The sequence below is a fragment of the Crocodylus porosus genome, unplaced genomic scaffold (genome assembly GCF_001723895.1).
Source record: "Crocodylus porosus isolate Cpor-Errol unplaced genomic scaffold, CroPor_comp1, whole genome shotgun sequence".
In the NCBI taxonomy this organism is placed as follows: Eukaryota; Metazoa; Chordata; order Crocodylia; family Crocodylidae; genus Crocodylus; species Crocodylus porosus.
Genome location: NW_017728949.1, coordinates 42,829,568 through 42,842,118, shown reverse-complemented (window position 1 = coordinate 42,842,118; position 12,551 = coordinate 42,829,568). Strand labels below are relative to the sequence as shown.

Below are 12,551 nucleotides of genomic sequence, written 5' to 3'. Positions count from 1 at the left end.
GAAGTTGGGCAAGGAAAATATATGGGACTTGTCTAAAATACCCAAATGGAAATTGATGGCAGAGCTAGAAATATAAAAGCTAGAATTGTTCACTCCTGTCCCAGAGGTTAAACTAGTAAACTATGTTCTTTTTTACTAGCTGTTCATGGGCTAGTCTCCTGGTGTGTATATTCTGAGTTTAAGTTACTTTATTACCGCAGAAGAAAATGATCGCGTGCACTCATTTGATCATTATCCTAGTTATACATAATTTAAGTTCCTTTGCTGGTAGTTCAAATAGTTATGGTCTTTTAAGTAGGTAAATTTAGAGTATGTCTGCAGGAGGTGAATTACAATTTGTTTAGGACACTGTAGTTATAGTTATGGAAGAAAAATCATTCTACTCTGAAGAAAGCAGCATTCCTCTCAGTAATGGCAGGAGCTTTTTCAAAGAAGTTGGACCCATCAATCCTTTAATAAGGTCTCTTACACAGTGTGGCTAATGCATTTGAGCATGTTTTATTGTGGAATAAAGACCCAAGTCTCCTGAGGGCTTCAGTTTTATAGATCCTATTTCAAGTTTTATTATCTACAGTTTGCAAGAGATGTGATAGGAAGCTCACAGCTCTTAGTACAATAAAACCTGGATCTGGATTAAGGCTCCAGGGCACTTTTGGAATACGAGTCAGCAATAGGAAAAATACAAGTAAAACTGGAAATGGGATGATTCTGAGAACTAACATGAGAATCAGGTGATTCTAGGTGCAAAATGTGTAATGTTATAAAAGGAACTTAAGTCACTTGTTGACATATTACAGATTCAATTGTCTGAATACCTTGTCAAATCAAACAAACATTTTAATTAAAAATTACTTGGTTTTCTTGATATTTGTGATGTTGATTCTCTGATTCCCCCCCCCCCCGCCAAAAGCAAATGCATATTGGCCCCAAGTTTCTATGACAAAACATATCTAGGAAAAAAGACCCTCAGTCTTTCCTTTTACACAATGAAGCACTAACCACAGTGGAGGTCCCCTCTCATTGTTAGAGCTACTATAATTTTAAACATTTTCCTTCTTGGCAGCTCAACTTCTAAATAAAAAGAATATATCTACTAATTTTCTGTTCAATTTGAATTTTGTTACTTGTTGGTGTTAAAGCTATTCTGGGAAAAATCTTCACAGTATTCTGTTTATAACAGGAGTGTTCCAGGTTTCATATTGTTCTGCATGTCTACTCTTGGCTGAAAAATAAATAGTTAAATCAGTTCAATTTAAAGATAAAAACAGGATATAGTAGCCCACTTTTTTGCATTACCAACTAAATTTGAATCTGGTGTAAACTAAACTGATCTTATTGATATAGCAACATCATACTTTGCTATCCTTGTCAACCTCAGTTTAACTTATGAATTTCTTGTACAAAGCACTGTCTGGAGGTCTTACAGCATGGGTTAGGGACAGTAAAGTAAACATAAAACGGCACAAGTAATCTGGGGGGGATACCTGGATTCTGAGAACTTTATTTTAAACATGATTCTTTGGATTGTGGTGATTATAGTTTATGCATATCTATATTTAAAATCTTTTTCTCAGGGCTTACTGCTATGGAGAAGAAATTGGCTGAGTACAAATGTAATACAAATGAAGCAATTCAACTGAAATTAGGTAACATGATTTCAAATATGCTTTTAACGCTGTACTACTTTCAGTAGGAATTTAGAAATGTCTTGATTTTAATTTTATCAAATACATTAAAACTGTGTTTCTTACGCTGCAGTGTATGTAAAGACAGATTTAAGTAATTTGACATTGTCTACTTTCACGGGCTTAGTGCAGATTAAGTGAGCAAGCACAAATAGGTTCATTAAGGTGAGTCTTGCCTCTCCATATATTGTATGTTGAATGCCCTGCTAACATGAGCAAGAATGATATCTTTAGTTGGTATTGCCATTTCATTAGTCTATGATACAATATTAGAGAGATGCAAAAACATTATTTCCCTTATTGTTGTGCAGCTGATTCACTGTGTGGTAATATTGGGCGTATATTCTGTTTCTTTACTTACTTCGTTTTTCTCTTAGATCTCCATAGTATGATACGAAATCTCTCAAAAATATCTTTTACCTCTCTATATAGACTATTGCTATGACTTGTCTGTTCAGTTTTACAATACTAAATATCCAATTATACACTAATTTAATACTATCCATTTTTTTTTTCTTTTCATCTTTCCAGAAAAAGAAGGTCTTCTTTCTTTTTCTCTGTAACTCATCTAAATGTATCCTGATAGGTGAGAAAAAAGTAGTGGGGAACTCTGGAGGTATTCCAAAAGTCTAGAAATTAGTTTCTCTAGATTTTGGTGACTTTATGGGCTAAGAAAAGAAAAAAAAACATTGACATGTCTAAAAAGAAGAATGGAAAAAAAATCTTCAGTTCTGGACTTTGTGGGGAGAAGAATGTGAATTAGGGGTCTGTCTATAATAGATAGTTTTACCTAACCTGACAACATCTGCAATGCAAAGTAGAATGATGGAACTTGGATTGCCAGATACAACTTACTTGAACTGAACCAAGTTTATCAGCATTTGTCAGAGTTTAATGATGAAAGAGTAATAAACAGGGATCTGGGTTTTCTACAGGAAAATGGGGAAAAAGTGCAGATTTTTCCTTTACCCAAGAAAACCATGAGTTTTTCATGTTAATAGAGAAACAAGTGGATTTTGCTCTTTTGTAAAGAGCTCTCTGCAGGTTGGCAAGAGTTGCAGCCTGCAAGGGGCTGAGCAGAGGGTGGGAGGAGGGCAGTCAGGCTGTGGGCACTGTGTGCATATACATGCACATGGCTGCCAGAGAGCCTGGAGAGCAGTTCCTGCAGGTAAGTGCGGGGCATAGGGGAGAAAACTCATTGTGGCCATTGCAAGCTCCACACTGTCCTGTCGACATGTCGCCTGCCTGCCCCAGAGCAGTGGAGAACAGGAACCCTGCACCACCACCCCTGCTATTCCAGGGCAGTGCTGCAGGGGGCTGTGGACCTGGGTCCCTGGCCCCATAGCCCTGATAGCTGGGGGTCCGCTCCAGCAGGGCTGGAGAGGGGAGAGGGCAGGGGGCTGTGGGTGAGGGGCAAGGGGCACCAGCAGGGCCAGGGGGACTGGGTGGGGAGTGAAGGGCCTGAACCTGTGTCCTGGTAAACTATAAGGAGGCAGGGGGAGCTCTGATTTTCCATGATAAAAAAAATCCTAATTCAAATACCAAAAGTTATAGGTACACTACTTGGAATTAATTTTACTATTGTGATTGATAGAGGTGCACCGATACATTGGTCAGATATCAGATTGGCACCAATATAAAGAAAATTGACTGTATCATAAATTGGCCTGATGTGTCTAATAAATGGCTTGTGCATACATGCAACTGCAGCACAGTACATAAGTGGCGAGGAGCGCAGCCCGGCAGCATGGAGAAGTATATACAGCTGGTAAGTCGGTTATGGTGGAAGTGAAGTGGGGAGGGAATGGGTGTGGAGGGGGGTAGATCAAGGCCCCCACAGTGAGGGACGGAATTAAGGTGGGGGCTGGGGTAGGCACTGCCCAGCTGGGGCGGGATGCAGGATGGAGCTGCAGCTCATTTGGGGGCATGGGAAGGGCGGGGCAGCTCCTGATGCTGTGTGCATCTCAGGAGGGCATGGGGGGGCATGTGCCCTGGATCTGGGCAGGGTGAGCCTGGGGTTGCACTGGGCTCTTCTTCAAAAGGGCTGGGCTGGGGTGCACTCAGGGCAGGGTGGGTGGCAGCACTGGGAGGGGGGTTGGGGTGCTATGGCTAATTTTTGGGGTGGCTGCAGCCCCTCCCCTCCCAGCACTGCTGCCAGCTGCCCCAAGCACAGCCCAGCCCAGCCCCTGTTGGGAAGAGCCCGGCACAGCCCCACCCCACAGCGGCAGCCTGCCCTGCCCTGCCCCACACAGATCCAGGGGGCACATGTCCCCCATGCCCTTCCAGGGTACACGCAGCATCAGGAGCCACCCTCCCCATCCCTGCACCCCTTGATGAACCGCAGCTCCGTCCAGTGCCCTGCCCTGGCTGAGCAGACCCTGCCCCAGCCCCACTCTCTCCCTCACCACAGGGGCCTTGATCTGCATCCCTGCCCATACCCTTTCCCTTCCCCCTCCCCTTCTACCACAGCAGACTTACCAGCTGGACACTGCTCTTCAAGATGCTGGGCTGCATATCGTGTATGTGTTGGCTGATATGCCTCCTTAAAAATCGGCCATCGGTATTGGCCCCAAAATCTCTATCAGTGCATCTCTAGTGACTGAGGCCCTGGTAGGTACCAATATAATTGAATATTGTGTTCAGTTGATGCCTGTATATATACTGGCATTGCATTTGAATCACGGATTTTGGGGATTTTATCAGAATTTGCGATTTTTTTAAATTTATTTATCAGGGAAGACTAGGATCCCTGGTAATACGTATCTGGCTAAGTATTTCCATACTGAAGGCCAGAGAGAGCCAGTCTTTTTGGCAGGCATGCCGCAAATTAAGTCTCATGAGCTCTCTGAGTACCACTCTAATCCCCTTGTGCCCAAACTGCTACTTTGCTTTCTATTCCCTGCCCGCTTTGCTGCTGTGCTGCCTGCCTTCTCCCTGATCTGCTACATGCCTCTCACATGGGCTGCCTGTAACCTTTGTGGCACACATTCCACAGGTTAGCCACCTCTGCTGTAGGTCAGTGTTTCTCTGGCATGGTAAAAATAGCCATATTTGTGGTGTAAAATACTAAGAGATGGCCTTAGGTTTAAAAGATATTATTTATTTTAGAAGAGCGGGAATTTGCAGAGCCCCCAAAAGCTTTTCAAAGTAACGTTATTTGGAGCACAAGAAGGTAAAATACACCACATGTCATTTGGAATGAGCATTTTAATTCTAAATAAAAAATCAAGCTGTAAAGAGCTATTTGGTAATCTTCTTTGAACCTCTAAGTCAGAGTGTAATAAGAAGACTTATGCTGTAATTGACTTAGATTAATAATATTACAGATTTTAAAATCTTGTAAGCCAAAATGTAATTCTAATCATAGTAGTTTAAAGCCTTAAATATTATATTTCTGAAACCATTTTTCTTCAATTAAGAAAGTACCATATTTATTTCATAGACTTGCTTGAAAATGTCTTGTCTTACAAGAGATTTAATGTTTTGTTTAGGTTCACAATCTCTTGCCTCCTGCATATTTTAAAGGAAGGGAGTGGAAGTAATGGGACCTATTTCTGAGTGAGTTTGAGTTTTGGCTATGGAGTCAGGAAATGGGGAAAAATTGTAAAAATAAACATATGTGCATAACTTTTGCACTGATAAAATGTACCACCAATGCCTTTACCCACACTTGCCTAGTTAAGGATGCTGCCAGACTGCTATTGTAAGGCTTATGTTGAGAGCTACGTCTCTTACATTTTTAGTTTAAATGAGGCATCATGGCTGTTTTTAAAAAGAGAAATGTATAATAGATGTTTGCATACAGTTAGGAGAGAAAGATGACAAATACCATATTTATTTAAATGTAAGACAAGTCTGCCACTCCCCTGCCCCCCTTCAACTTGGGGCTGGGGGGGGTTAGATTTGTTTCTGAATGACACTTGTTCCTAACAAAATGATGGTATTTTTCAGAGTGATCAGAGGCTATGTTCTAGCCATGTTGTGGTTGATTTCACAGCTAATCATCTATGAGAAGATGATCAGGATAGGTTAATATTTTAGTTTGGACAGGGCACAGTTCCAGGAAAGATTGATTTGTATAGCAGCATTGACTGAATTTATTTTCAGTGAGATTACCCCGAGTAAAATACAGAATAACCTCATAAATCTGGCATGCTCAGGACCTAGGACCTGCCAGAAATGTGAAAATACTGGTTTGTTGACCGGCCAGAGTGGCGGCCGGTCGTGGAACAGTTTGAGGGGGCAAGTAGCAGAAGCCATCATGTGCAAGCTTCCCCCTCCTTGTTCCAGGGAGGAGTAGCAGCCACATGCGGAGCGGCAGCACAGGGTGGTGGATGGCAGCAACAGCTGCCATGTGCAAGCTTCCCCCTCTGCATCTGGGGGAGTAGAGGGGACAGCTTAAAAAGTGCTGGATTTTTGAGAATTCTAGAATTTTTGATATCTGGTTTATGAGGGTATACTGTATAGAGAAAAGAGAAGGAAACCAAGAACAGATGTACAGAAAGCTGGAGAGGTGATGTGAGCGATCCTCTGAAGGAATTATTAGAGGGAGAGTTGCATACTAGATTTATTTCATTTAGGGGATAAATTTGAAGAACTGGTTTAGATTGAGGTGACAATAGATGTGTTGTTTTTTTTAGAACAAGCTGATAAACTGAACAGTGGGAAGTCGCAACAAATTGTGCTCACCCAAGAGTTTGTAAGGAATTGAAATATGGAATTGGAGAGCTATTAGCAATAGTATGTAATGTATTGTTAAAATCAGCCTTGGAGCCAGAGAGCTGGAAGTTTTGCAGTGTCACTCCAATCTTTAAAAAGACATCCAGAACTGCTCTGGAAACTACAAGCTGATTAAATCTAGTTTCTGTTCCTGAAAAACTGGTAGAATTTATAATAAAAAATATAGATCTTATAGTAATATAGCAAAGCAAAAAAACTGAGCTTCACCTAACAAAGGAAGGTAAAAACAAGAAGAGGTTCTATAAATAGGTTAGTCATAAAAGAAAGAACAAGGCAGCTGTGGGTCCGCACTGTTCAGATAGCTAGGGTGAACTCTTAATTGGAGATGCAAAGATGATGGAGCTGTTCAACAGTTACTTTGCCTCAGTCTTCACAAAAAAATTAAGTTGCAACCAGGCACCTAATAAGGATTATGCAGATAAAGGAGACAAGCTGAGGGATGAGATAACAGTAGAAACGGAGGGGTTTTAATTGGTCTGAATTAATTCTAGTCAGTAGGGCCTGATGAACTTCCCAGGGTACTGAAGGAACTGGCAGAGGAGAGCTCAGAGCCCTTGGCAGTAATACTTACGAAGTTGGCAGACAGGTGAAGTACCAGAGGGCTAGAGGAGTGCCAACAGAGTACCCCTCTTTAAAAAAGGCAAAAATAAGGACCTGGGCAAATACAGATGGGTTAGCCTCACCTCTGTACCCAGAAAGTTACTGGAGCATATCATAAGGAAGTCCATTAGCTAGCATTTAGAGGAGGAAAAGCTGATCATGAACAGCCAGTAGCAGCCTGTGGTTAGATGGCAGGAATGGCTCTCCATCTCTTGTCATTTTATAACTACTCCTCAACGAAAATAACTCTTGAATTAATGCCCTTATGAATATATAATATGCATAAATGATTGTGTAAACCAGACTGTTCTTTCTTTAACTGTGTTATATACTGCTTATAAGATTGTTATTATGAAGAGATGCTCAATGATGCTGTCTTACATTTATTGGTGTTTTTCTTATTCATATGTAGAATGGAATTCTCATGCTATGAGAGAGGTGGGTGTGCATCAGGTGTGGCATCTTAAATGCATGCATTTTTTGTGGAAAAACTACTCACTACTTAGAATCTTGCTAATTTTCCTTTTCAGTTCGTTTTCCTGAGGACCTGGAGGATGATAACACAGCATTTAATCCAGAGTACAGTCATCAGGTGTTTGGAGATGAGTAAGTTATGTAATAATAAGTAGTCAGGAAAAGATCACTTGTTACAGTTTCTTGGAAAATAGGAAATGTTTTGTATATTATTTGTTTTAAAATTAAAGAGTAAACTGTCTCATAGACATTAGGGGCTGGAAGGGACCTCATGAGATCCAGTCCAGCCCCCCCGTCATAGGCAGGAAGTCAGTTGGGATCAAATGACTCCAGCAAGAAAAATATCCACCTGTTTTTTGAAAGAAAAAACAGGTTTTTTGCCTAGTTCTTTTAATGAACACAGAACAAGAGAGCCACTTCACTGTTCAGTTTATACAATTTTATCTTATAGTTTGAACCTTGTACTAGTTCTCGGTTAGATTATTGAAGAATTAGTCTTATTTTGGCAGTTCTGTACATGGAACAATTATAAAACTAATATTTAAGTATTAGATTAATACAAATATCTAGCAATTGTATGCAGTTATTTTTTCTTTTTGTACTACTATATCCAGATTTTGGTGACTCAGTAGTTACATCTGTACATTAATCTTTAGTCTAAATTTACCTCACTCCTTTTAATTTTTTTTCTATTGCGTATGTAGCATAATAACCAGGGATCCGGGTTTTCCATTACCCACAGAAAAATAGAAAAAAAGCAGTTTCCCTTTTACTAGAGAAATTGCGAATTTTTCATTTTAACCAAGAAATGTGCTGAATTTGCTCTTTTGCAAAGAGCTCTCTGGGCTGGCAGAGTTCCAGCCTGCAAGGGGCGCCATTTACAGATATATGCACACAGCTGCAAGGCAGCCTGGAGAGCAGCTCTCACAGGTAAGCTGGGAGGACGGAGGGAATAGGGCCCCCATAGGGAGGGAATTGGACTGGGGCTGCTGCCCAGCCAGGCCATATGTGGGACTTCAGACCCAGGGCTGCAGTGTGCAGCTGCAGCACCCCAGCGGGGAGCAAGGTGGGTCCACAGGCAGCTCATCCGGGGGGTGGAGCAGTTCCCCACCACTGCGTGCATTGCCAGGGTACAAAGGGGTACATGCCCCCCAGATCTGTGTGCAGTGCAGGGGGCAGATGTGGGCTGCAGGCTCGGGCTGCCTGCCCTGTTGCTGTCCCCCTGGGGCGTCCACGGCAGGGCAGAGCAGGACTGAGTGGGAAAGGTTGATGCTGCTGCTATAAGCTCTGTGCTGCCCCAGTGATGCGCCCCCTGGCCGCCCCAAACCATTGAGGGGCACAACCCCGCACCACCATCCCTGCTGCTCCAGGGTTAGTAATGGGTATGTTGCCAGGGCATTGCGGGGCTCATAGCAGATTCAACAAGCTTCTCTGCCTGGCCCCGCTCTGTGCTGCCACACTTGCTGGGTTGCAGAGGCCCTGAGGGAGGGCAGCAGGGTGGGGAGCCCAAGCCTGCAGCGGGCAGCCTGCACCCACCCTCTCACCCCGCCACTGGCTCTGCTCTGGCCATGCTGCCTGTGGGAGAGGGAGAGGGGGAGCGGGAGCTGGGCTCTGCTTAGGCTGCAACAGGTGCTGCCTTCCATGGGCGGCAACCAGGGCTCGGGCACTGCTGTGGGGGGTAGGGGGCTGTGGACCTGGGTCCCTGGCCCCATAGCCCTGGCAGCTGGGGGCCGATTCCATCAGGGCTGTGGGTGGGGGGCGAGGGTCACCAGTGGGGCTGCTGGGGTCTATGGGGGGAAGTGAGGGCCACCAGCAGGGACCAGCAGGCTGTTGGTGGGGAGCGAGGGGCACCAGCGGGGTCTGGGTGGGGAGTGAGTGACCTGGACCTGCACCCTGGTGAGTGAAGGGGGCAGAGGGAGCTCTGATTTTCCATCAAAAACCCAAAACTAAGAACCAAAATTTATAGGTACTTAGAATTAATTTTACTATAGTGATTGAGGCATTGGTAGGCTTCCTATAACAATACAATGTTGTGTTCAGTTGAGATTTTATATAGTAGCATTTCATTTTAATAATGGATTTCAGGGTTTTTATCAGAGAATTTGCAATTTTTTTTATCAAAGAAAACCAGTATCCCTGTTAATAGCCCAAAAATACAGCTTTTCAAATGCATAAATTTATACCTAGGCAGAATATAGAAACCAAAGGTTTCTGTGTTTTATCTTCTTTTATATACATTGTGGATGACAACTTGACCCCATTAAAATCCATGGAGCTAAATTTCATCCAGTACCTGTAAAATAGTGATAACCAGTCTATCTTTAATCCCTAAAATTATATTTTGATGAATAACCCTTTACGACAATGTGATGTACTAGGTAAAGTAGCGAGGCTTTTTCTTCCACTTTTGAGGATTCTTTGGAAAAAGTATTCTTTACAATAACAGTCTACATACATTAACTGTAGTAAAACTAGCGACACTTCTAGTGCTAACCATTTAATTTTTTAATGATATGCCAATTTTGTAGTCTGTCTGGTTTAAATAATCTCTTGCATTGATAGTTCCCAAATTTAGTTTTGAGGCAGCAGCCAACTCATTGAGGGACAAAATAAATGTTTTTTGGAAAAAGAATTGATAAATAAGTAAACTAGTAGCAGTTGTACTTGTATAAACAGAAGTATTTTCTGCAATTATGTTACATTTCAGTGTGCATGAGTAGAAATTCCTGTAAATCTTCCACCAACATGAGTTCCCAAAAATTGTTAACTTTTTGTTTTACCTCTCTGTTTCATGTTACCCTATTCCTGCCTCTCAACTGCTTTTGATGAAATGCTGTTCAGTGCAGTGGGAGCCAACTCTTTTAGCAGGCATGCCACAGATTAGCCCTGAACACCACTCTGATCCTCTTCCCTTGTCTGATTTGTTTCTCTGAGTTCTACTTCTTGCTCCATGGTTCCCACTCGGTCTGCTCCTCTCCTTTATACTGCCTTGTACTCCTTCTCCCATCTACTACTCTGCTTCCTGCCGTATCTGCTGCTGTGATATTTGTCCCCTCCCTGATCTGCCCCAGGCAGAGACTGTCTATGCCAAAAGTTAGCAACCCCTGTTTCAGTGGCTGCTATAACAGTTACCTTTTTGTTTCTTTTTTTTTATTTTTTAATGTGCAAGTACAGTTCACAGGACTGTACTGAAAAAAACAAGAATGGCCAAATCCTGAAAATAGGGGCCTAAGTAAATGCAGTTTGTCTCACTGCTTGGTGTCAATGTTAAATGTGAATGGAATATACCATATGGCTGTTTCATGAAGAAATTGTACTATGTGTATTCACTGCCTTTTGAGTTTGGGAGACATGCACCTGCCCTTGTACTTCTTATGAGATATCGTGTCGTATTTGTTTATGAGAAGTTTCACAGATGAGTGAAATTGTTAGTTATATTAATATGGAGAAGTGAATGAATGTTGCGTATTGATCATAAGGAGTGGTCTATATTATACAGCCCAATGATTTTCTGTTTTAGACTGAGACACTTGTTTTCTTTTCCCTAGAAGAGGGCTTGGTTCACTTCACTGGGAAAGTGGACGTTGAATTTCAGTGCTTAATGCTAAGTGAAAGCTCTAATCTGAATGTTTCATTGTTATGCTAGTCTAGGATTCCTAATCGTTCCATTTCTTTTTTTTATCTCCTTCAGTGAAGTTGCCTTTGGTTACCAGGGTTTGAAGATCCTTTTGTACTACATAGCTGGTAACCTGTCAACGCTCTTCCGCATCAAGTACACATCTAAGGTTAATGAAAAGTTTGACTGTGTGGAGGTAAAGTTGGAGTTAAATGAACACTTTTAAAATATCTTGGGATTAGTTAATTTTTTAAGACAACCAAGGATCTTAGTTTAATGGTTCACATTTGCATTGATAGTTTTATTGTTGCTAAATTTAAAAAGGCTCTAACTCTATGGAGATTGTTTATTGATAATCTTTTGAGTCAAATTTTATATAAATTATTCCCAGGCATTTTAATATTGAAGCCAATGCTTAGAAAACAAAGCAAATGTGACTGCACAAAAGATGTTGTAGTAATGGTGACAGTTTTCAATTTTAATTCTTTTATATTTGGACACAAGTACCTGACCCATATCCCTTTTAAATAGAAGATGCACAGATCAACTGATAAACAATTTCATTTTGGAAATAATTTATCCTGATTTCCTGCTCCAGTATCATTTGCACCCTGCATCTTGTTTAAAGAGATATTAATCTGTATTAATATCTTCTGCATACATTTCCTGTGCTTACACAACTCTTAGAAGGAAAAGATAACTTTCCCATCGGACTTATATTTTAAATTTAGCAAACTCAGTTTTCCACCCTGCATAACATTGATATTAATGGCTCCATTAGAATTCTGAGGTTTGATGCCTTTTTTGAGAGCTAACCTCGGATTTTTTTTGGTTCACTGTAGAATCTAGTGTGAAACTTACAAAGAAATTGGTCAGATTGAGACTGAAATGGCAGAGCTTTTGATAGCGGTGCAGCCATACATTGGTCCAATATCAGATCAGCACTGAAAATTGTATGGGAAATCGGCCTGATATGACCAATAAATGGCCCGTGCATGTGCGCAGCAGCAGCACAGCACTTAAGTGGTAAGGAGCACAGCCCCACAGCTTGGAGAGCTGCATGCAGCTAGTAAGTCTGGTGTGGTGGACAGGAAGGGGGAAAGGTAGGGGCATGGGGGGGCAGGTCAAGGCACCACAGTGGGGGAGGGGCTGGGATTCGGGCAGGGGCTGGGGCAAGTGCTGCTCACCTGGGAGGGGATGGGTGAATGACAGAGCCATGGCTCCTCCAGAGTTGTGGGGGTGGGACTCCTGCCACCGCTGCACACCGCTCATCTGGCAGCTCCTGCCACTCCTGTGAGAGGGAATGGGGGAGGTATGTGCTCCTGGATCTGCGTAGGGCTCTTCCCAGCAGGGCCTGGGCAGGGTGGCGGCATTGGGAGCCAGGGTTGTGAGGGCTACGGCAAATTTTGACGTGGGAAGAGCTCGTTGCAGCCTGC

At 42.4% G+C, this 12,551-nt stretch overlaps 1 protein-coding gene across 1 annotated transcript in view; it reads left to right on the top strand.

The window, feature by feature from the left end:
* The window catches only part of HAT1 (histone acetyltransferase 1), a 44,566-nt gene that overhangs the window by 3,693 nt on the left and 28,322 nt on the right, over window positions 1–12,551 (top strand). The window contains exons 2-4 of the mRNA XM_019553686.1: window positions 1,575–1,646; window positions 7,556–7,631; window positions 11,191–11,311. Of these exons, the coding sequence (XP_019409231.1) occupies window positions 1,575–1,646; window positions 7,556–7,631; window positions 11,191–11,311 (269 nt within the window). The remainder of the gene's footprint in view (window positions 1–1,574; window positions 1,647–7,555; window positions 7,632–11,190; window positions 11,312–12,551) is intronic.